This window comes from Dromaius novaehollandiae, chromosome 28 (assembly GCF_036370855.1).
Source record: "Dromaius novaehollandiae isolate bDroNov1 chromosome 28, bDroNov1.hap1, whole genome shotgun sequence".
Classification (NCBI taxonomy): Eukaryota; Metazoa; Chordata; class Aves; order Casuariiformes; family Dromaiidae; genus Dromaius; species Dromaius novaehollandiae.
Genome location: NC_088125.1, coordinates 4705061 through 4725265, shown reverse-complemented (window position 1 = coordinate 4725265; position 20205 = coordinate 4705061). Strand labels below are relative to the sequence as shown.

Here is a 20205-nt window from a genome sequence, read left to right as displayed (position 1 = left end):
CTTGGGTGCTCAGCACCCTCCAGCATTGCACCCTTTACCCCGTACAACCCCGGAGCCCGAAGACTCTGTGCCCTGGTGTCCCCTGTCCCCCCCCCCGAGAGACACGGACACCAGCGACTCTGAGCACTCTCGTGTTTCTGAAACAAATTACAGGGAAATCAGTGCTTTCTACAAAAGAAATTATAACAAATCTGTGCCCTCCGCCTGTCGCAGCCGCGGCTCGGCCAGGCTCTCTGCAACGGGCCCTGGGGCGGCTCGGCCAAGCGCCAGGACCCCTCGCGGAGCCGCCTCGGGCCTGCCCGGCGCAGGGCGGCGGGCACCGTATTTACAGGACTGTGCGGTGACGTGCGGTGACGTGCGGTGGTGGCTACGCGGGGACGGGGGCAGCAGGCGGCTGGGAGGGAGCAGTGCTGGCTGCGGCTGCCGAAGCAACGGGGCAGCGAGTGCAGGCGCGGGGCCGCCGCCCCGGGCAGAGTCCGGCCGCCCCGCACGGGGTCCGGCCGCTCCGCGCGTCCCCGTCCGCCCTGCGTCCCCGTCGGAGGAAGCGGTTTGGCTACTGTGAACGGGGCAGGGAGAAAATCGATGCAGAGCAAAGCAACGGGGGCGGCCCCCTCCTCCTGGGGGTCCCATGCAAGGGGGCAGGGAGGGGGCAGGCCAGGCCCCCGTGGGGAATGGGCACCTTCCCCTCCTTCCTGGGGGCAGCGTCTGTGCTGGGGGGAGATGCTGCTAAAACCGCCCCCTCCCCGGTACCTGGCCCACGGCTCCTTTGGGGAAGGCGCCTCTGCTCATGGCAGCTGCCCTGCGGGGAATGAGACGGCCTGCGATGCCGGGGCCAGGCAGGGAAACTGAGGCAGGGAGAAGGCGTGTGACTGCTCTCGGGTCACCTCGAGCCAGGGCGAGGGCCCAGGCGTCCTGGCCGCCCGCCCCTCCTGTGCTTATGGCTGAACGTGCTGCCCGGGGCCAGGCGCGAGGAAGCTGCCGCTGCGGTGGAGTTTCCCGAGAGGGAGATTGTCTGAGCACCCCCAGCGCGGGGCTGGGCGGGGGGCGGCGGGGGGGCTCGGCCGCCACGAGGCCCCGGGGAGCGCCCGGCTCCCCGGGGCGCCGGGCGGGGGGCTGGGGGGGCCGGTCCCCAGCCGCCCCCCCGCCGGCCCTAGTAGCTGTCCTTGGCCCAGGGCCGGTTGCGCTGCCAGTTCCTGTCGCCGTGGTCGCGCTGGGGCTCGCGCTGCAGCAGGCGGTCCTGCGAGTCGTGGCCGGCGGGGCCGTGCAGCCCGCTGTTGTGGTGCCGGTGCGGCTGGTAGAGGTCCGGGTAGGCGTCCGCGTACTCGTCCTCCAGGTGCCGGGAGCTGCGCTGCGACGAGGCCGTCCAGGTCTTGTGCGACGTCTCGCTGGCCTCGTCCGACGGCATCAGGCTGTCGTGCTCCAGCGGCGAGTGCTCGCCGCCCCGCTCCCCCAGCAGCTGCTGGCCCTGGGGGCAGAGACGGCGCCGTGGGGCGGAGCAGCCCAGCACCGTCCCCCTTCCCCGGGGCGACCCTGGCAGACCGGCGAGGCTGCGGTTGGGGGTCCCGGGGTGTCCAGGGGGCCGCGTCCCCCCTACCTGCAGGCCCGGGATGCTGGTGGGCGAGGGCACGGCGTGGGGGGCGTGCAGGGGGTGGTGGGTCGCCCGCCAGTACACCTCCAGGTACTCGGCCAGGTGCTCGCAGGCGTCCTCCAGCTGGTTCTCGTCCAGGATGACGTCGAAGAGCTCCTGAGGGAGAGGCGAGAGGGGCTCGGGGACGGGGGGACACCCCGGCAGTCCCGGCATCGGGGGGGGCACCCGGGGGACTGCTGGCTCACCGGGGGACATTGCACCAGCTTGTCGGCTGCCATCATCTGCACGTTGAGGTGCTTCACCTGGGACTTGCCGCGGGACTTGATGAGCCGCTGCAGGACCTGGGGAGGAGAGGAGGGTCGCGGCAGGCGGGGGGGCACCAAGGGAGACCCCCCGGAGCCCCCCAGCCCCGCTCACCTTGGGCGAGGACACCTTGACGTAGACGATGATGGGCGCCAGCGAGGTCTTGGCCAGCTGGGCCGGGTGGTTGATGGTGTCGGCGTCCAGCACCACCAGCTGCAGGGACTTGGCCAGCTCAAAGATGCGCTCGATCTCGCTCTGCACCTCGGCTGGGGGGGGGACACAAGGCTGCGTCAGCCCCCCCCGGCCCCGGGGAGACCGCCACAGCCCCGCAGCCCCCCCGGGCAGCCTCACCGATGCTGGAGCGGGCGGTGGAGCGCTCCAGGATGGCCTGCTTGCCCAGGTTGTTGAGGATGGAGCGCTTGGCCAGGGACAGGTCCGCTGTGATGTGGGTGATGGAGATCCTGGGGGGGCAGGGAGACGGCGGTGGGGGCTGGTCTGCCGGGGCGGGGGGTCGGGATGGGATGGGGGGGGTCACTCACCTGCCATCGAATCTGTGCTTGAGGAAGTCGAAGAGGGCCTTCTGCATCATGTCGGTGACCTGCCGCCGGGGCGGGGAGAGCGGTCGGCCGGGCGACGCGGGCAGATGGAGCCGCCGGGGCCGGTGCCAGGCGACCGTGGCGGTGCCCTGCCGGCAGCCCACGGCCCGGCAGCTGCTTGCGGGGCCGGGGGCGGCGGGGGGCAGAACCCGCCCCCCCCCCGTACCTCGTATCCCTTGAGCGAGGGCCCCACCAGCACCACGGGCCGCATGGAGGGGACCACGTCGTAGGGCGGGATGTGCTGCGTCTGCGGAGCGGGACGGGGCAGCATCAGCACCCACCCGCGAGCTGGGGAGGGGCCCGGGGGGGCATCCAGAGGAGCCCAGGCGTCCTGGCCCAACCGGGAGCCCTCCCGGGCCCCTCTGCGCGTTATCAGGGTGGCAGGGGGGTCTCTGCCCCACCGGCTCCTCCGGCCGTGCCCCCTCCCCGCCCGCCCTGGGGACTCACCTGCTTCTGCTTCTGCTTGGCTTGGGGAGAGGAGAGGAGAGACAGAGGTTGGTGGGGGCGTGGGGGGGGGCGCGGGGCTGAGCCCCCTGGGCCGGGCGCCTGCCCTTACCTAGGGAAGGGGGGGGCGATCGCCGGTTCCCGCTGTCGCCGAGGCCTGAGGCGTTGCCAGCTCTCCTGGGGGGGGAGAAGGGGGGGGGTGAGCGGAGTGCGATGGCTGCAGCCCCCCCTTGCCCCCCGCCCCGGCCCTACCTGGCTTTCTGCTCCTGCTTGAGCCTCATGGCTTCCAGGCGCTGGGGGCTGGGGATGAAGGCGATGTCCCCCCCCTCCTTCACTAGGCGCCCGATCCACCAGTCATTGCTGTATTTCTGGGGCAGGGCGGGGGGGGGGGATGAAGCGGGGGGGTCCTGGCTCCGACGTCGCCCCCCCCCGAGGCCTCGGGCCGCCCCCCCGGGCCACTCTCACCTCCTTGATGTGCAGGAAATCTTTGGCTTCGAAGTTGATGGCGGCTCCCTGCACCGGGCACTCCTCGTCCAGCGCCCCGCAGTAGCTGACATTGGTGCGCACGGCGAAGGCGACCGGCTTGTGCTGGGGGGCGGCAAGGGGGGGTCAGCGGCTTGAGCCCCCCCCCCGGGCCCCAGGGATGCTGGGATCCCGCGTGCCCCCCCCCCCCACGCACCTTGGCCCTCTCGAGCTGCTGCTGGGCCTGGCTCTCCACCTCGCGCCGGGCGCTCTCGCGGTCCTCCTCGAGGGACACGTCGGAGTCCAGCGACGGGCGGCTGGTGTAGGAGTCCGCCGAGCCCTGGGGACGGGCGCTGAGTGCTGGGGGGGCCGCCGGAGCCCCCCGGGGCCACCACGGCCTTGCCCTGCACTGTGCAGCCGGCCCGGGGGCGGGCGCGCAGCCCCCCGGGACTGACCCCAGCCCGGTGCCCCCGGCCCCCCCGGGCACCGCTGCTGCCCCGCGGAGCCTCCGGCATCACCCAGCCTCCGGCATCGGCATCACCCGGCATCGGCATCACCCAGCCTCCGGCATCACCCGGCATCGGCATCGCCAGGCCTCCAGCATCAGCATCGCCCACCCCCGCATCACCCACCCCGGCATCACCCACCCCGGCTCCCCTTGCAGCCGGGACCCCCCTCCCGTGCTCAGAGCCCCAGCGGGGAGGCAGCAGGGCACCATGGCGGGGGCACACCGGAGCCCCCCCGGCCCGGCCCCTGGGCTCACCGGCTGCCCGGGGAAGCGCTCGGCTCCGGGAAGCGGGGCTGCTGCCCCCCCCCAGGGCCGCGGGCCTGCAGCGGCCGCCCCCGCTGCACCGGGGGGGCCGGGACTCGCCGCAGCCCCCCAACCCCCCCCCCGGCGGGTGATGAGCCGGCGCCTGCTGCGCCCGGAACGAGCGCGGAAGCTGCAGTGAAATATTTATAGGTCCCTGGATGTGGCTGTGAGCCCCCCCGGCCCCCCCGAGGTGCTCCGGGCCTTGCCGGGCTGTGAGCTCAGCGGCTGCCATGGGCACGGCGGGCACCGGCCCCCCGCCGCACCGGCCCCCTCCCGCCCGCGCGGGCCCCGGTGTCCGGGGCTGGGCCCCCCCAGGCCACAGGCTGCGACCCCCAGGGCAGGGGGCAGGACCCCCCCCCGGCACGGGGTCCTCTGCAAGGAGAAGACCCCCCCCCCCGCACATCCCCCATCTCTGCTCACATCTCTGGGGGGGGCCCGGGCTCCCCTCGCCCTAGCGCAGCCAACATGGCCCTCCCGGCGCGCCCCCCCCAACATGGCCTCCCTAAAATCCCCCCCCACGGCATCCCCAGCGCGGCCCCCCCGCCGCGGCCCCGCTCCCCCCCGCGCCCCCTGCGCCCCCGCGGGGTCCCGGCCCGGGGGGGCCGCCCCGCCTCGCCCCCCCCCCGCGGGGGCCGCTCCGGTCCCGGGGCCTCGCGGCACCTGCCCGGGGCGGGGGGGGGCGAGACCGGGAACAAAGGGCCGGGGGGGGGCACCGACCCCCCCCCCGCACCGGGCCGAGCCCCCCCGCCGCGCGCAGCCCCCGGTGCGCAGCCGCCGCCCCCCGTTGCACAACCCCCCCCCCCCGGGCCGCCGTGCGCAGCCGCCCCCGCCGAGCGCGGCCCCCCCGCACGACGGCCCCGCGCCGCGCCCGGTACCGGCCCCGGCACCGGTACCTCGTTGAGCAGGAAGGTAGCGCTGGAGTCAGAAAACGACATAGACGGGGCGAGCCGAGCCGAGCCGCCCGCGCCCCCCCCTCCGGCCCCGGCCCCGGCCCCGGCTCCGGCTGCGCTCGGGCTCCGCGTGGCCCTGCCCGCGCCGCCGCCCCTCCCCGCCCCTCCCCGCCCCCGCCTCCCGCCGCCCCCCGGGCGCCCGCAGCCGCCGCCCCCGCCGCGCCGGGGCATCGCGGCCCCGGGTCCGCGGCCGCGGGGGGATCCGGCCCCTCTCGCTGCCCCCCCCCCGCCCCCCCCCGCCGGGGCTGCTCCGCACCGGGGGTCCCGGGGGGCCGCGCGGATGGGGCCCCCCCGCAGCGGCGGCGGGGGAAGGGGGCGGGCTGCTCCGAGGTGTCCGGGGCGGGGGGGTCCCGGGGCGGCGGGCGGCGGGGGCGGGGGGGGGTCGCGGTACCTCCATGCTCCGGCGCGGCGGCCCCGGTGCTGCCCCGAGCCGGCAGCAGCCCCGTCTGCGGGGCGAGGCCTGCGGCGGGGCCGGAGCCGCTCCCGCCCCCCCGCCGCGCCCCCCCCGCCCCCGAGGAGGGGGGCAGCGGCGGCCCCGGGGGAGCGGGCCGGCCCGCCCCGTTACCGCGCGGCGGCCGGGCCGGGGGGGGCCGGGGGGGCGGCACCGGGGGGGCCGCGGCGGGGCCGCGCCGGGCCCTCTCCGAGGTGCTGAAGGGGCCGCGCCGCCGGGGCGGGGGCGGGGGGGGCGCCCAGCGGGGGGGGGGGGGGGGGGGGGCAGGGGGCGCCCGGCGGCGGCGCCCGGGGGGGGCCCGGCCTCTGCTCCGCTCCCTCCCCCACAGGACCCCACGGCGGGGAGAGGCCTCCGCCCCCCCCGGGGCTGCGGGCAGGCCCCGGTACCCGCCCCCCCCCGGTACCCGGTGTGAGACGGAGCAGCCGGGCGGAGGCGGCGGCCCCCCCCCCAGGAGGGGATGCAGACCCCCCCTCGGCCCCCCCGCCGGCTCCCCTGCCTCAGTTTCCCCGCGGCCGCCGGGCGGAGCGGCCCGGCCTCCCGCCGCCCCCCCGGGGCCGCCCCCCCCGCGGCCCCCCCGCGGCCCCGCCGCCGCAGTGCCGGTGCCCGGCGGCCCGGGCCGGCCCTGACGCAGCACTCGCTATTTTTAGCCGCGGGAGCGGCTGCTGCGGTGCCGCCGGTGCCGGTGCGGCCGCCCAGCCCCGGTCCCCGGGGGGGTGGGGGGGGGGCGGACCGGGCCGGGGGTCCGGGGGTGAGCGCAGCCCGGGCCGCCCGGGCCCCCCGCCGCCGGGGCCGGTTGCAGCCCCCCCCCCGCTCCCCGGTGCCCGCAGCGCCGCCGCAGCGCCGCCGGGCTCGGTGGGGCGCCCGGGGGGGGCCGGGGGGGCCCCGCTCACCTGCCGCCGGAGGATGCTGGAGGTGGTGTCGGACGAGGTGCTGCCGTCGGAGCGCTTGAAGCGGCTCTTGCGCTTCGGGAGCTTGCGGGGGCTCTGCGGGGGAGGGCGGCGTGAGCCCGGCCCGGCCCGGCCCCGGCCCCGGTCCCGGCGGGCGGGGGGGCGCGGGGGGGCCGCTCACCTGGAAGGAGCCGGGGGCCGCGGGCTCCGCCGCGCCGGACATGCCCGGCGGCAGCCACCGGAGCGCCCGCGATGCCGCCGGGGGCCGCCGCGCCCCGGACCGCGGCGCTGCGCCGCCGAGGGCCCCGCCGCCGCCGCCGCCGCCGCGCTCCGCCGCACACGGGGCCGCCGGGGCTTCCCGGCCGTCCCCGCCCCCGCCCTGCCCGCCCCCGCGCCCATCCCCGTGGCGGCCGGCCTGCGCCCCCGCGGCCGGGCAGCCGCCGGCGGGCACCGGGGACACCCGCCCCGCCTCCCCCGCGGAGCCCGTGCTGGCCGCCCCGGCTGCCGCGGCGCCCACGCGTGTCCGCGGCGCGGGGGGGGGAGCGGGGCCGCGGGGGGGGGGTCCGCGCTGCCTGCCCCCTCTGCCCCCCCCCCGAGGTGTTGCCCCCCCGCCCCGATCCACGTGTGGGGCAGGGCGGCAGTGAGGGGGGGTAGCTCGGGAGGGGGAACACCTTGGTGCCCCCCCCCACAGGGGTCCCGCTGCCCCCCCGCCCCGGGATTGGCTTGCACACGTGTGTGCACACGCAGATGCACGCGTGCACTAATGCTCCATGTGCACACGCGGCCATGGGCGAGTGCACACACACATGCACACGTGTGCACCCGCATGCACACGCGTGTGCCTGGTGCAGCGTGCACACACACACACACACACGCACACACACACGCACACACACGCGTGTGCGCACACTGCTCCCGACCCCGGGGCACCCACGGAGGAGGCTGGATGCGGCCCGGCCCCGGTGCTGCCGTTGCTGCAGCAACGCGCTTCGCTGCAGGGCTGGTCGATGGCGGCAGCGCCGGGGCCTGCTGCCGCGCGGGGCGACGCGGGCGGGATCCGGCCCGGGAGCCCCGGCGTGGGCAGGATCCGGCACCGGGAGCCCCGGCGTGGCTGGGATCCAGCCCAGGGAATCCCAGTGCGGCCAGGATCCGGCCCGGGGAGCCCCAGCGTGGCCAGGATACGGCTTTGGGATTCCCAGCGTGGCCAGGATCTGACCTGGGGAGCCCCAGCGTGGCCAGGATCCAGCCCGGGGACTCCCAATGTGGCCAGGATCCCGCCCGGGGACTCCCCGTGTGGCCGGGATCCGGCCTGGGGCCCCCCACCGTGGCTGAGCTCCGGCCCGGGGCGCCCTGACGCGGCCAGGCTCCGGCCCGGGCAGCTCCCGCACGGCTGATGTGCGGCCTGCGGAGCGGCGGCGTGGCCAGGATCCGGCCGGGGCCCGGGCGGGACGCAGGCAGGGCCCAGCAGCGCCCGGCTCCCCGCTGCCCGGCCTCAGTTTCCCCGCGGCGGCGGGAGCGGCGCGGTGCCGCTTCCTGGTTAATGAGTGCCGGGAGCGGAGCTCCGGGCCGGAGCCAGGAGCGAGAGGCGCCTGTAATAATTAATCCAGGCGCTGCGGGTTCGGGCTGATAACGCGGAGCAGGGCCGGCATGGCCCGGCCGGGGCCGGTGCTGCAGGTCGCGCGGGAGCCCGGTGCCGCGGCCCCCCCGGTGCCCCCCGTCCCGCCGGTGCCGGAGCTGTGCGACCCCGCCGCATCCCCCGCGGGACCCGGGACCCCCCGAGCCGCCGGCGCCCGGCTGCGCCCTGCGGCCCCCCGGCCCGCCGGGACGCCCGCCCCGGGGACGCGGCAGCCGGCGCTGGTAATTAATCATTAATCTCGCCTCCCCGGAGGACGCGGCCTGCATTCCTGCTGCCAGCCTGTGCGCAGGCCCCGGTGCCGCGGCTGCCCTGGTCCCGGCCCAGGCCCGGCCACGGTGCCGAGGGGCTGCGGGGTGCGGGGGGGCCCTGGTTGTGGGGTGCCCCTGGTTGTGGGGTGCCCCCAGGGTGTGGGGCCGGGACCTCGGCCGGGAGACCCTGCGTGGGGCAGGGGTGTGCTGCACCCACACGTGTGTGTGTGTGCGTGTGTGCGTGTGCATAGCCCCGTGCTCATGCACACGCTTGCGTTCGAGGGTGTGCAAAGAGGGTGTGTGCGTGTGCAAGGGGGTTGCGCGTGCGAGCAGCCCCCCTGCAACCCCGTGTGTCTGTGCACGAGCGCGTGTCACACGCACAGCCCTGTGTGTCTGCGCACAAGCGTGTCACACACAACCCTGTGTGCGGTGCTGAGCACCACAGTGCTTGTGCGCGGGTGTGCAAAGGGGGTGCACACGCGTGCAGTGTGGGGGGTTTGCAGGTGCGCGTGTGCAAGGGGGTGTAGGGGTGCGTGTGCACAGGGTGTGTGTGTGCAAGGGGGTGCTGCACGTGTGTGTGCGTGTGCAAGGGGACTGTGTGTGTGCAAGGGGGTGGTGCACGCGCGTGTGCCCGTGCAAGGGCAGTGTGTGCGTGTGCACGGGGCCGTGCAGGGCTGTGTGTGTGTGTGTGTGCGTGTGTGTGTGCGTGTGCGTGCGTGTGCGGGTCTCCGCGCGTGTGCACGCCGGTGCGCAGTGCCCGGCGGCGCCGGTGCGCCCGTGCCCGCCCGCCCGCGCGCGCCCGCCGCCCCGCGCGCCGCCCCCGCCTCCCCCGCCGCACCGGGCCGCACCGGGCCGCCGCCGCCGCCGCCGCCGCCTGCGCCTTTAAGGCCGCCGGCCGGGAGCGCCCGGGAGCGGATCCGGGCGGGAGGGCGGTTACCGGGCCGGGGCGGGGGCCGCGACCGGGGGCCCGGCCGGGGCGCGGGATGGAGCGGCGGGGGCGCGGCGCGGCCGCCGTGTAGCAGCGGGCGGCGGCGGGGCCGTGCCGGGGCGGCGGGGCCGGAGCCGGAGGTGAGCGGGGCGGCGGCGGCGGAGCGGGGCGCGGGGCCGGCGGCGGCGCTGCGCGGCGGCCGCTCTCGGCCGAGCCCCGGCGGCGGCGGCGGCGGCGGCTGCGGCTGCGGCCCGGGGCCGGCGCGTTCCCAGGCCCCGCGGCGCCGGGCGCACGGGCAGGGCCCGGGGAGGCTCCGCGGCTCCGCGTCGCTGCCACGTCCCGCCTGGGCCCCGGTGCCACCGGCGGCCGCGGCGGCCGGCGGAGCCGCTGGAGACGAGCGGAGCCGGGGAACCGCGGGCTGCTCCCGCTCCGGGGCGGCGGTGGCCGCGGGGCGGCGGCGCGGTGCCCCCCAGGGACCCTCCTCCCCGGCGACCGCCCCCCCCGGGGACCCCCTCGAGGACCTTCCCCGGCGACCCCCCCCCCGGGGACCCCCTCGGGGCCCCCCCAGCGCGGTGGAGGGCAGAGCCGTGGGGCAGGTGTCCCCGGCGCTGGGGCTCTGCTGCGGGGGGCAACTTTGGGGGCTGCATGCCCCCTTTTTTTGGGGGGGGGGTGATGCATGCACAGGCGAGCAGGACCCTTGCTGAGCCCCCCCCAATCCCCCCCCCGCCCGCAGCATGTCGTGGTTCAGCGGCATCCTGGTGCCCAAGGTGGACGAGCGGAAGACAGCATGGGGCGAGCGCAGCGGCAAGAAGGGGCAGCAGCGGCCGCGCGCCTCGCTCTGCGGGCCCCGCTACGTCAGCTGCCTGCAGCACCCTGAGATGGAGCGGGCCGGGGGGCCGCCCCGCGCCGTCCCCCGCCGCACCTGGCAGGACGAGCACTACGGCAGGAAGGGGGCCGCCGGCGAGCCGGGGCTCAAGGCGGCCGAGCTGGGCCTGGAGGACGGCGAGGCCAAGGGGCCGCCCAAGGCGCCGGGGCCGCGGCTGTCGGCCGGCGCGTGCTGGCGCCGCGTGCTGCGCGTCTTCCGCTCCAAGCGCTTCCAGTCGGCCAAGCTGGAGCGCCTCTACCAGCGCTACTTCTTCCAGATGAACCAGAGCAGCTTGGCGGTGCTCATGGGGGTGCTGGTGCTGGTGTGCGGCGTCATGCTGCTCTTCCAGTGCCTGCCCGGGACGCCGGCGGTGCCCGCGGCCGCCGCGCTGGCCGGCGCCACGGCCCTCTTCCTGCTGCTGCTGGTGCTGTGCAGCCGCAGCGCCTTCCCGCAGGACTCCATGGGGGTGCTGAGCTACGTGGTGCTGGGGCTGCTGGCGGCCGTGCAGGCGCTGGGCACCGTGGCCGCGGCGCCCCGCAGCGCCTCCGAGGGCGTCTGGTGGAGCGTCTTCTTCATCTACATCACCTACACGCTGCTGCCCGTGCGCATGCGGGCCGCCGTGCTGGCCGGCGCCCTGCTCTCCGCCCTGCACCTCGGCATCGCCTGGCACCGCAACGCCGCCGACCCCTTCCTCTGGCAGCAGGTAGGGCCCCCCCGGCGCCCCCCGGCCCCCCCAGCGCCGGCGGCCGCAGAATCTCCCTTTCTGCAAGAAAAATCATTATTTTATTTTTTTTTTTTCGCTCTCTGGAAACTTCTGGAGGCCGGAAGGGCTCCTCCTCCTCCTCCTCCGGCCGGCCGGGCGCGGGAGCCGGCGCGAGGGGGGTCCCGCGGGCGCCGCCGCCCCGGCCGGGGGGGGGTCAAGGGGCCCCTTGTCCGGGCCGGGGGCCGCGCACAAGCCCTGCATTGTGGGGCGCCCACAAAGCGCCCGTTGTGGGGCCGGCGGAAGCCCCCGGGGCCGCCCGTGCCCCCGGCCCGGCGTGCGCGGGGCCGCGTTGGCGCGCGGCCGCGTTGCCCGCGCGCGTGCGAGGGCCGGGGGGGCCGTTCCCGGGGCTGCGGGCGGCCCTTGCGCGGCCCCGCGGTGGCAGTGGCGGCGGCGGCGTCACCCTCGGCCCGGCTGGCAGCGGCGCGGGGCCACGTGCCGGTCCCTCGGGGCACCGCGCGAGGAAGCTCGCAGCCCGGGGGGGTGCGGGATGGGGCCGGCGTGGAGCCCCCCCCTCCCGGTGTGGGATAGCCCCCACGGGCCCGTCCGCCCGGGGGGGGAGGATCTGGCTCCGGGGCTATAAATAGCCCTGGCCCCGGTCCCAGGGGATGGGGGACGCGGCGGGGGGGAAACCGCAGCGCTCCCGCCGCAGCCGTCGCCGCTTCCCGGCCCTCCCCCGGCTTCCTCCGCTTCCCAAGGGCCCCTCGGGGCCTGGCCCAGTGCGCCGGCCCCCCCGCCGCTCCCGCTCCCTGTGTCCCCAGTGTCCCCGGGCCCCCTGCATCCCCCTGCCCCACGTCCCCATGTCTCCCTGCCCTTGGTCCTTATGTCCCGGTGCCCCCTATGTCCCCCTGTCCCAGGTCCCTGTGCCCCCTATGTCCCCTGGTCCCCTTCTCCTCTTGCATCCCCCTGCCCTGGGTCCTTGGACCCCCTATGCCCCCCTGCCATGGGTCCCCTTGCCCCCTATGTCCCCAGGTCCCCCTGCCCCACGTGCTCAGGTCCCTGCACCCGCTGCCCCACATCCCCTGCCCCACGCAGTGCAGAGCCGGGGGCACCTGCCTGCAGCCCCCCCGCCCCTGGGAGCTGCCCCGTGGCGGAGCCGGGGGTCCGGGGGGCTGCGGGCAGCGCCGGGCACCGCGGGCGGGGGGGACGCGGGGCGCCGGGCTGATCCCGCCTCCGCCGCCAGCTCAGCGCCAACGCCCTGATCTTCCTGTGCACCAACGTGGTGGGGGTCTGCACCCACTACCCGGCCGAGGTGTCGCAGCGGCAGGCCTTCCAGGAGACCCGCGGCTACATCCAGGCGCGCCTGCACCTCCAGCGCGAGAACCGGCAGCAGGTGAGCCGGGACGGCACGGCACGGCACGGGATGGGACGGCACGGCATGGGACGGCGGCCGCCGGTGCACCGGGCGCCAGTGCTGATGGTCCGTGCCGGCTGCAGGAGCGGCTGCTGCTCTCCGTCCTGCCCCAGCACGTGGCCATGGAGATGAAGGAGGACATCAACACCAAGAAGGAGGACATGATGTTCCACAAGATCTACATCCAGAAGCACGACAACGTCAGGTACGGCGCGGGCGGCCGCGCGCGGGGGCCGGGGCGGTGCGGGGGGGCCGGGGCGGCGCCCCCCCATCCCGCGCTCTGCGTCCCGGCAGCATCCTCTTCGCGGACATCGAGGGCTTCACCAGCCTGGCCTCGCAGTGCACGGCCCAGGAGCTGGTGATGACGCTCAACGAGCTCTTCGCCCGCTTCGACAAGCTGGCGGCGGTGAGCGGCGGGGGCCGGGGGGGGCTGGCGGGGCGGCCGCGGGCCCCCCCTGACCTGCCCGTGCCCCCTCCCTGCAGGAGAACCACTGCCTGCGCATCAAGATCCTGGGCGACTGCTACTACTGCGTGTCGGGGCTGCCGGAGGCGCGCGGGGACCACGCGCACTGCTGCGTGGAGATGGGGGTCGACATGATCGAGGCCATCTCGTGAGTGGGGCCGGGCGCCCCGGCGTCCCTGGGGCTCGGCCCCGGTGCCACCACAGCCCTGCTTGGGTTGTGCGTGTCCCCGGTGCTCATGCACGGACCTCCCTGGTGCCCGGGCATGGCCCTGCTTGGGTTGGGCATGGCCCTGGTGAGGACACGCACATCCCTGGTGCCTGTGCGTGGCCCTGCTTGGGTTGTGCATGTCCCCGGTGCCGGTGCAACCCTGGTTGAGCTGTGCATGGCCCCAGTTGGGTTGTGTGTGTCCCTGGTGAGGCCACGCACGTCCCAGGTGCCCGGGCATGGCCCTGGTTGGGTTGGGTTGTGCATGACTCTGGTGCTAGTGCAACCCTGGTTGGGCCACGCTTGTCCTCAGTGCCCGTGCGTGGCCCCGGTTGGGTTGTGCACGTCCCCGGTGAGGCCACGCGCGTCCCCAGTGCCGGTGCATGGCCCTGGCTGGGTTGTGCATGTCCCCGGTGAGGCCACGCTCATCCCTGGTGCCCGTGCATGGCCCTGGCTGGGTTGTGCATGTCCCCGGTGAGGCCACGCTCATCCCTGGTGCCCGTGCGTGGCCCTGGCTGGGTTGTGCATGGCCCCGGTGAGGCCACGCTCATCCCTGGTGCCCGTGCGTGGCCCTGGCTGGGTTGTGCATGGCCCCGGTGAGGCCACGCTCATCCCTGGTGCCCGTGCGTGGCCCTGGCTGGGTTGTGCATGGCCCCGGTGAGGCCACGCGCGTCCCCGGTGCCCGTGCGTGGCCCCGGCTGGGTTGTGCACGTCCCCGGTGAGGCCACGCTCATCCCCGGTGCCCGTGCATGGCCCTGGCTGGGTTGTGCACGTCCCCGGTGAGGCCACGCTCATCCCAGGTGCCCGTGCGTGGCCCCGGCTGGGTTGTGCACGGCCCCGGTGAGGCCACGCGCGTCCCCGGTGCCCCGGCGCTGGCGGGGTGACGCGGTGCCGGTGCCCCTCCGCAGGCTGGTGCGCGAGGTGACGGGGGTGAACGTGAACATGCGCGTGGGCATCCACAGCGGGCGGGTGCACTGCGGCGTGCTGGGGCTGCGCAAGTGGCAGTTCGACGTCTGGTCCAACGACGTGACCCTCGCCAACCACATGGAAGCGGGCGGCAAGGCCGGGTGAGCGGGGCGATGCCGGCGGCTCGCCCGCGGGTGCCGGTGCTGGGGGGGGGCACGCGGCCCGGGGGGGGCTCAGTGCATCCCCCCCCCCGTCCCCAGGCGCATCCACATCACCTGGGCGACGCTGCAGTACCTGAACGGCGACTACGAGGTGGAGCCGGGCCACGGCGGCGAGCGCAACGCCTACCTCAAGGAGCACAACATCGAGACCTTCCTCATCGTGGGCTGCAGCCAGAAGCGCGTGAGTGGGGGGCCGCGGGGCGGTGGGGGGGCCGGGGGCCGTGGGGCCGCCCCTCACCGCCGCGTCGCCCCGCAGAAGGAGGAGAAGGCCATCCTGGCCAAGCTGCAGCGGGCGCGCGCCAACTCGGCGGAGGGGCTGGCGCCGCGCTGGGTGCCCGAGCGCTCCTTCTCCCGCACCAAGGACTCCAAGGCCTTCCGGCAGATGGTGAGCGACGGGGGGGGGTCCCCGGGGATGGGGGGGTCCCCGGGGATGGGGGGGGGGGTCCCAGCGCCCTATCGGCCGTGCGCTGCCTTCCCGCGGTGTCCATCGTTTCTCGCATCTCCTTCCTCCTCCTGGCTGCATCCTCAGGGATCCCCCCCTCCTTGCCGGCCCTGGGGGTGCCCCCCATCATTGCTGGCATCAGGGCACCCAAGAGCCCCCCACCACCTTTGCAGATCCCTGGGGACCCCCCCCATCCTTGGGGGACCCTTTGCTCCCCCATCCTCAGCAGCCTTTGGGGATCCCCCCTCCTCGCCCGCCTTGGGAGACCCTCGGGGATCCCCCCATCCTTGGTGACCCTGGGGGTGTCCCCTCCATCCTTGTCACCCTTGGGGATCCCCCCATCCTTGGAGACCCTGGGGATGCCCCCCCCATCCTCTTCACCCTTGGGGGCCCCCCCCATCCTTGCAGGTGTCCCTGACACCCCCCCATCTCCCCTGTTTCTCCCCAGGGTATCGATGACTCCAGCAAGGACAAGTGAGTGTCCCCGCGCCGGGGACCCTGGGTGAGGTTGCACCCCGGGGTGCCGTGGCCGGACCCCAGCGCGCCGTGGGGAGCCCTCACCCGCCTCCACCCCCAGCCGCAGCGCCCAGGAGGCCCTGAACCCCGAGGACGAGGTGGACGAGTTCCTGAGCCGGGCCATCGACGCCCGCAGCATCGACCAGCTGCGCAAGGACCACGTCAAGAAGTTCCTGCTCACCTTCCAGACGCCCGAGCTGGAGAAGAAGGTGTGGGGCCAGCCCTGCGGGCCCCCTCCCTCCAGTCCTGTCCCTGTGGTCCCCTCCAACCCCTCCGTCCTGTCTCGTCCCTGTGGTCCCCCTCTGTCCCGTCCAGTCCCCGTGCTCCTCTCCATCCTGTCCTCCTCCATCCTGTCTCCGTGGTCCCCTTCGACCTCCTCCATCCTGTACTGTCCGTGTGGTCCCCTCCATCCCATCCACCTTCATCCCGTCCCATCTCCCTCCATCCCATCCCCATAGTTTCCTCCATCCCTGTCCATCTCGCCTTTGTGGTCCTCCTCCATCCCATCCTGTCCCCATGGTTCCCTCCATCCTCCTCTGTCCCAGCCCATCCCTGTAGACCCTTCCATCCCGTCCCCCTCCATCTTGTCCCATCCCCACGGTCCCCAGCCATCCCCTTCGTCCCATCCCTGCGGTCCCCTGTCCCGTCCCATCCCCGCGGTCCCCAGCCATCCCCTTCGTCCCATCCCTGCGGTCCCCCGTCCTGTCCCATCCCCGCGGTCCCCAGCCATCCCCTTCGTCCCATCCCCGCGGTCCCCCGTCCCGTCCCATCCCCGCGGTCCCCTCCGGCCCCGCTAAGCCCGCTCTGTCCCCGCAGTACTCCAAGAAGGTGGACGACCGCTTCGGCGGCTACGTGGCCTGCACCTTGCTCGTCTTCTGCTTCATCTGCTGCATCCAGCTCGTGGTGTTCCCGCGGTGAGTCCCCCGCGCCCCCCCGGCGCCCAGCCGCCCCCCCGGCGCTCACCGCCCGCCTCTCCCGCAGCTCCCCGCTGATGCTCGGCCTCTACGTCTGCATCTTCGTCCTCCTGGCCGCTGTGCTCTTCGTCTGCGCCGTCTACTCCTGCGTCACCGTGAGTACGGCGGCGGGCGCGCGGGGACGGGGGGGGCGGCGCGCCGCGTAACGGGGGGCCCTTCTCGCCCCGCAGCTCTTCCCCGCCGCCCTGCAGCGGCTCTCCCGCAAGATCGTCCAGTCCCGCGCCCACAGCACCGTCATCGGCGTCTTCACCATCCTCCTCGTCTTCGTCGCCGCCTTCGCCAACATGGTAGGGCCGGGGCGGGGGCGGCGGGCGGCCGCGGCGCTGGGGGCTGCCGGCCCCGCTCACCCCGCCGTCCCCGCCGCAGTTCGCCTGCAGCCGGGTGGCCCTGCGGGACTGCGCCGCCCGCGAGCTCAACGTCACCCCCGCGGCCGTGGGGCCCTGCCAGCTCCGCGCCCTCAACTACTCGCTGGGCGCCGCCGCGCTGCCCTGCCACCACGGTGCCCTGGCCTGCCACTTCCCCGAGGTGAGCGCGGCGCCCCGCGGCCTCGGCGTCCCCCCCGGCGGCAGGGTCCTGCGTGGGTGCGGGGGGCGGAACGGGTGCCCGCGAGTGTGGGGTCCTGCGTGGGTGCAGGGGGTGGAACGGGTGCCCGCGAGTGTGGGGTCCTGCATGGGGGCCAGTGCAGGTCCCCGGGGCTGCAAGGGTCTGCATGGGTGCAGGGTCTTGCATGGGTGCTGGTGTGGGTCCCTGCAGCCATGGGGTCATGCAAGGATGCAGAATGTGGGTCCCTGCGGGTGCAGGGTCTTGCATGGGTGCAGGGCGCCGGCGTGGGTCCCTGAGGGCATAGGGTCTCGCATGGGCGCAGGACGTGGGTCCCCGCAGGTGCAGGGTCTCGCATGGGCGCAGGATGTGGGTCCCCGCGGGTGCAGGGTCTTGCATGGGTGCAGGGCGCCGGCGTGGGTCCCTGAGGGCATAGGGTCCTGCATGGGCACAGGACGTGGGTCCCCGCGGGTGCAGGTCTCGCGCGGGTGCCGGGTGCCGGTGCGGGGCCCCGGGGCGGGAGCGCGGGGCGCCGGCGCATCGCGACCTCCTCTCTCGGGCAGTACTTCAGCTACAGCGTGCTGCTGAGCCTGCTCGCCTGCTCCGTCTTCCTGCACATCAGCAGCATCGGCAAGCTGCTGCTCATGGTGGCCCTGGGGGCCACCTACCTGCTGCTGGTGGAGGGGCCCCAGGCCGCCCTCTTCGACAACTACGACCTGCTGGTGGTGGCCAACGCGCTGTGAGTGTCCCCGTCCCCGTCCCCCCGCGCCGCCGGCTGCCCCGGCCCGCTGACCCCGCTCTTCTCTCCGCAGGCCGCTGCTCAACGGGACCCAGGGCGAGTGGTGAGCGGGGCTGGGGGGGGCCGGCGGCGCCGGGGGGGACACGGGGCCGTCCCGGGGTGGGGGGTCCGGCTCAGCGGGAGCCCTTGTGCCCCCAGCCCGGCGGAGGGGAAGGTGGCGCTGAAATACGTGACGCCCGTGGTCCTGGCCGTCTTCGCGCTGGCGCTGTACCTGCACGCGCAGCAGGTCGAGTCCACCGCCCGCCTCGACTTCCTCTGGAAGCTGCAGGTAGGACGGGGCGACGCCGGGGCGGGCAGCGAGCCCGTCCCCCCTCCGCGCGGGACCAGGCCTGGGGTCCCCAACCGCCCCCGGGCCGCCCCGACGCCCGTCCCCGCCGCAGGCCACGGGCGAGAAGGAGGAGATGGAGGAGCTGCAGGCCTACAACCGGCGGCTGCTGCACAACATCCTGCCCAAGGACGTGGCCGCGCACTTCCTGGCCCGCGAGCGCCGCAACGACGAGCTCTACTACCAGTCGTGCGAGTGCGTGGCCGTCATGTTCGCCTCCATCAGCAACTTCTCCGAGTTCTACGTGGAGCTGGAGGCCAACAACGAGGGCGTCGAGTGCCTGCGGCTGCTCAACGAGATCATCGCCGACTTCGACGAGGTGCGGGGCGGCCGTGGGGCGGGATGCGCCGGGTGCCAGAGGGGCTGGGGTGTGGGGTGCTCCGTGGGTCGGGGTGCTCCGTGTGTTGGGGTGCACGGGAGGCCCCAGGATGGGATGCACCGGGTGCCAGGGCGTCTGTGGAGCTGCATGGACCATGGTTCGGGGCGCAGGGGAGGTCGTGGGTTGGGATGCTCCGTGCTTCGGGGCGCAGGGGAGGCTGTGGGTCAGGATGCTCCATGGTTCGGGGTGCAGGGGAGGCTGTGGGGTGGGATGTGCGGGTGCCGGAGTAGCCGGGGAGCGGGATATGCTGCGGGATGGGGGCCCGGCAGGCTGGGGAGCAGGGTGCACCGGGGGCCAGGGCACACGGGGCCACACGGTGCCGGGGCGGTGATGCCGCGGCCGTCCGGCTCCCCCAGATCATCAGCGAGCAGAAGTACCGGCAGCTGGAGAAGATCAAGACGATCGGCAGCACCTACATGGCGGCCTCGGGGCTCAACGCCAGCACGTACGACCGGGAGGGCCGGAGCCACGTCGCGGCGCTGGCCGACTACGCCATGCACCTCATGGAGCAGATGAAGTACATCAACGAGCACTCCTTCAACAACTTCCAGATGAAGATCGGTGAGCCAGAGCCCCCTTGCACGCCCCTTCCCCTTGCACGCCTGGCCCCACTTGCACGCACAGCTGTCGCGCGGGCTGGTTCTTGCCAGCCCCTTCCCCGCTGCTCGCACGGCCTTGGCGCACCGTTTTGCACGTCCTGACCCTTGCACGCCCCTTCCCCTCTGCACACACGGCTCTTGCACACCCCTTTGCACGTCCTGGCCCTTGCAAGCCCCTTTCCCTATGCACACACCACCCGTGCACACCCTATCCCGCTTGCACACACCGCCCTCGCATGCCCTTTTGCACACCCTGACCTTTGCAAGCCCCTTCCCCTCTGCCCGCACAGCTTTGCACACCTTTTTGCACACCCGGCCCTTGCACACCCCTTCCCCTTCGCAAACACGGCCCTTGCACACCGCGTCGTGCATGCTGCCTCTTGCACAACCCCCGCTTTGCGCACCCGGCCCTTGTGCACATCCTGCCCCTTGCACGCGCGTGTGCACGGCGGGAGGTGTGTGTGTGTGTGTGGGGGGGGGGGCTGTGATGCCACGCCCCTCTCCCCCCCCCCCTCCCCAGGCCTGAACATGGGGCCGGTGGTGGCGGGGGTGATCGGCGCCCGCAAGCCGCAGTACGACATCTGGGGCAACACTGTGAACGTCTCCAGCCGCATGGACAGCACGGGGGTGCCCGACCGCATCCAGGTGAGACCCCCCCGCCCCCCCGCGTCCCCCCGCCCGCCTGTGCGCCCCCGCTGACCCCCCCTCGCCCCCAGGTCACCGCCGACCTGTACCAGGTGCTGGCGGCCAAGGGCTACGCGCTGGAGTGCCGCGGCGTCGTCAAGGTCAAGGGCAAGGGCGAGATGACCACTTACTTCCTCAACGCCGGCCCCGGCCGCAGCTAGCGGGGCCGCGCTGGAGGGGGGCAAGGGGGGCCCTGACCCCCCCCGCCGCCGCTGCGTCCTCGAACTGCGCCCCGGGGACGGGAAAAGGGAGAGACGGACCCAAGGGGGGTGCCGGGGGGGGCCCTGCCTGCCCCGGCCCCAAGCGGGGGGGGGGGACAGCAGCGCCCCCCCCTTTTAAATGCAAAAAAATTAACAAAGTGACTTTTTTTTTTTTGTAGCGGTCCTGGGCGCCGGGGGGGCGCCGGGGGGGGCCCACCGCGGGGGGGGGCGCGCACGGTACTGCTGCGTGTGTACAGATAAATTATATATAAACCTCACTTTCGATAAGAGCTGCGGCGTGGCCTGGCCTGGCGGGGGCATGGGGGGGTCACGGGATTGGGGGGGTCAGAGGTCATGGGGATGGGGTCAGGGTGGGAGTGGGGTCACAGGGTCAGGGGTCATCGATAAGGTGGGGTTACAGGTCACAGGGTCAGGGGTCATCGATAAGGTGGGGTTATGGGTCACAGTGGGGCATCAGGGGTCCAAGGTAGGGTTGGGGTCACGGGTCATCGACAAGGCAGGGTTACAGGTCCCGGTGTGGGGTCAAGGGTCACAGGGTTGGGATCAGGGGTCGGGCTGGGGTCACCAGTGAGGTGTGGGGTCAGGGGGGTGTGAGGGGGGGCATGGCCGGGGTCAGGGGTCATAGGTAGGGCCGGGGTCGCAGGTCAG

The 20205-nt window shown here is 74.9% G+C and overlaps 2 protein-coding genes across 4 annotated transcripts; one reads left to right on the top strand and one right to left on the bottom strand.

The window, feature by feature from the left end:
* Window positions 1–118: 118 nt before the first annotated feature.
* Window positions 119–6797, bottom strand: CACNB3 (calcium voltage-gated channel auxiliary subunit beta 3). Of its 3 annotated transcripts, XM_064498566.1 has the most exons (14): window positions 6674–6797; window positions 6496–6588; window positions 3611–3733; window positions 3397–3519; window positions 3184–3299; window positions 3044–3108; window positions 2935–2954; window positions 2654–2734; window positions 2431–2489; window positions 2243–2352; window positions 2006–2157; window positions 1834–1929; window positions 1595–1744; window positions 119–1465 (listed from the first exon to the last, which is right to left on the bottom strand). In XM_064498566.1, the coding sequence occupies exons 1-14, from the start codon at window positions 6713–6715 to the stop codon at window positions 1151–1153; spliced, it is 1545 nt and encodes a 514-aa protein (XP_064354636.1). In that variant the 5' UTR covers window positions 6716–6797; the 3' UTR covers window positions 119–1150. The 3 variants fall into 3 exon arrangements, with proteins under 3 accessions (XP_064354636.1, XP_064354638.1, XP_064354637.1); XM_064498568.1 differs by lacking the exons at window positions 6496–6588; window positions 6674–6797 and adding an exon at window positions 5546–5644; XM_064498567.1 differs by lacking the exons at window positions 6496–6588; window positions 6674–6797 and adding an exon at window positions 5098–5206.
* Window positions 6798–9117: 2320 nt separating this feature from the next.
* ADCY6 (adenylate cyclase 6) lies at window positions 9118–19627 on the top strand. The gene is made up of 22 exons (XM_064498519.1): window positions 9118–9444; window positions 10038–10872; window positions 12113–12262; window positions 12367–12488; window positions 12578–12689; window positions 12767–12894; window positions 13860–14018; window positions 14118–14259; window positions 14335–14463; window positions 14969–14994; window positions 15098–15245; window positions 15853–15950; window positions 16018–16105; window positions 16181–16297; window positions 16377–16535; window positions 17114–17289; window positions 17363–17392; window positions 17488–17617; window positions 17730–17993; window positions 18410–18614; window positions 19173–19297; window positions 19369–19627. The coding sequence occupies exons 2-22, from the start codon at window positions 10039–10041 to the stop codon at window positions 19495–19497; spliced, it is 3471 nt and encodes a 1156-aa protein (XP_064354589.1). The 5' UTR covers window positions 9118–9444; window position 10038; the 3' UTR covers window positions 19498–19627.
* The last annotated feature ends 578 nt before the right edge of the window (window positions 19628–20205 follow it).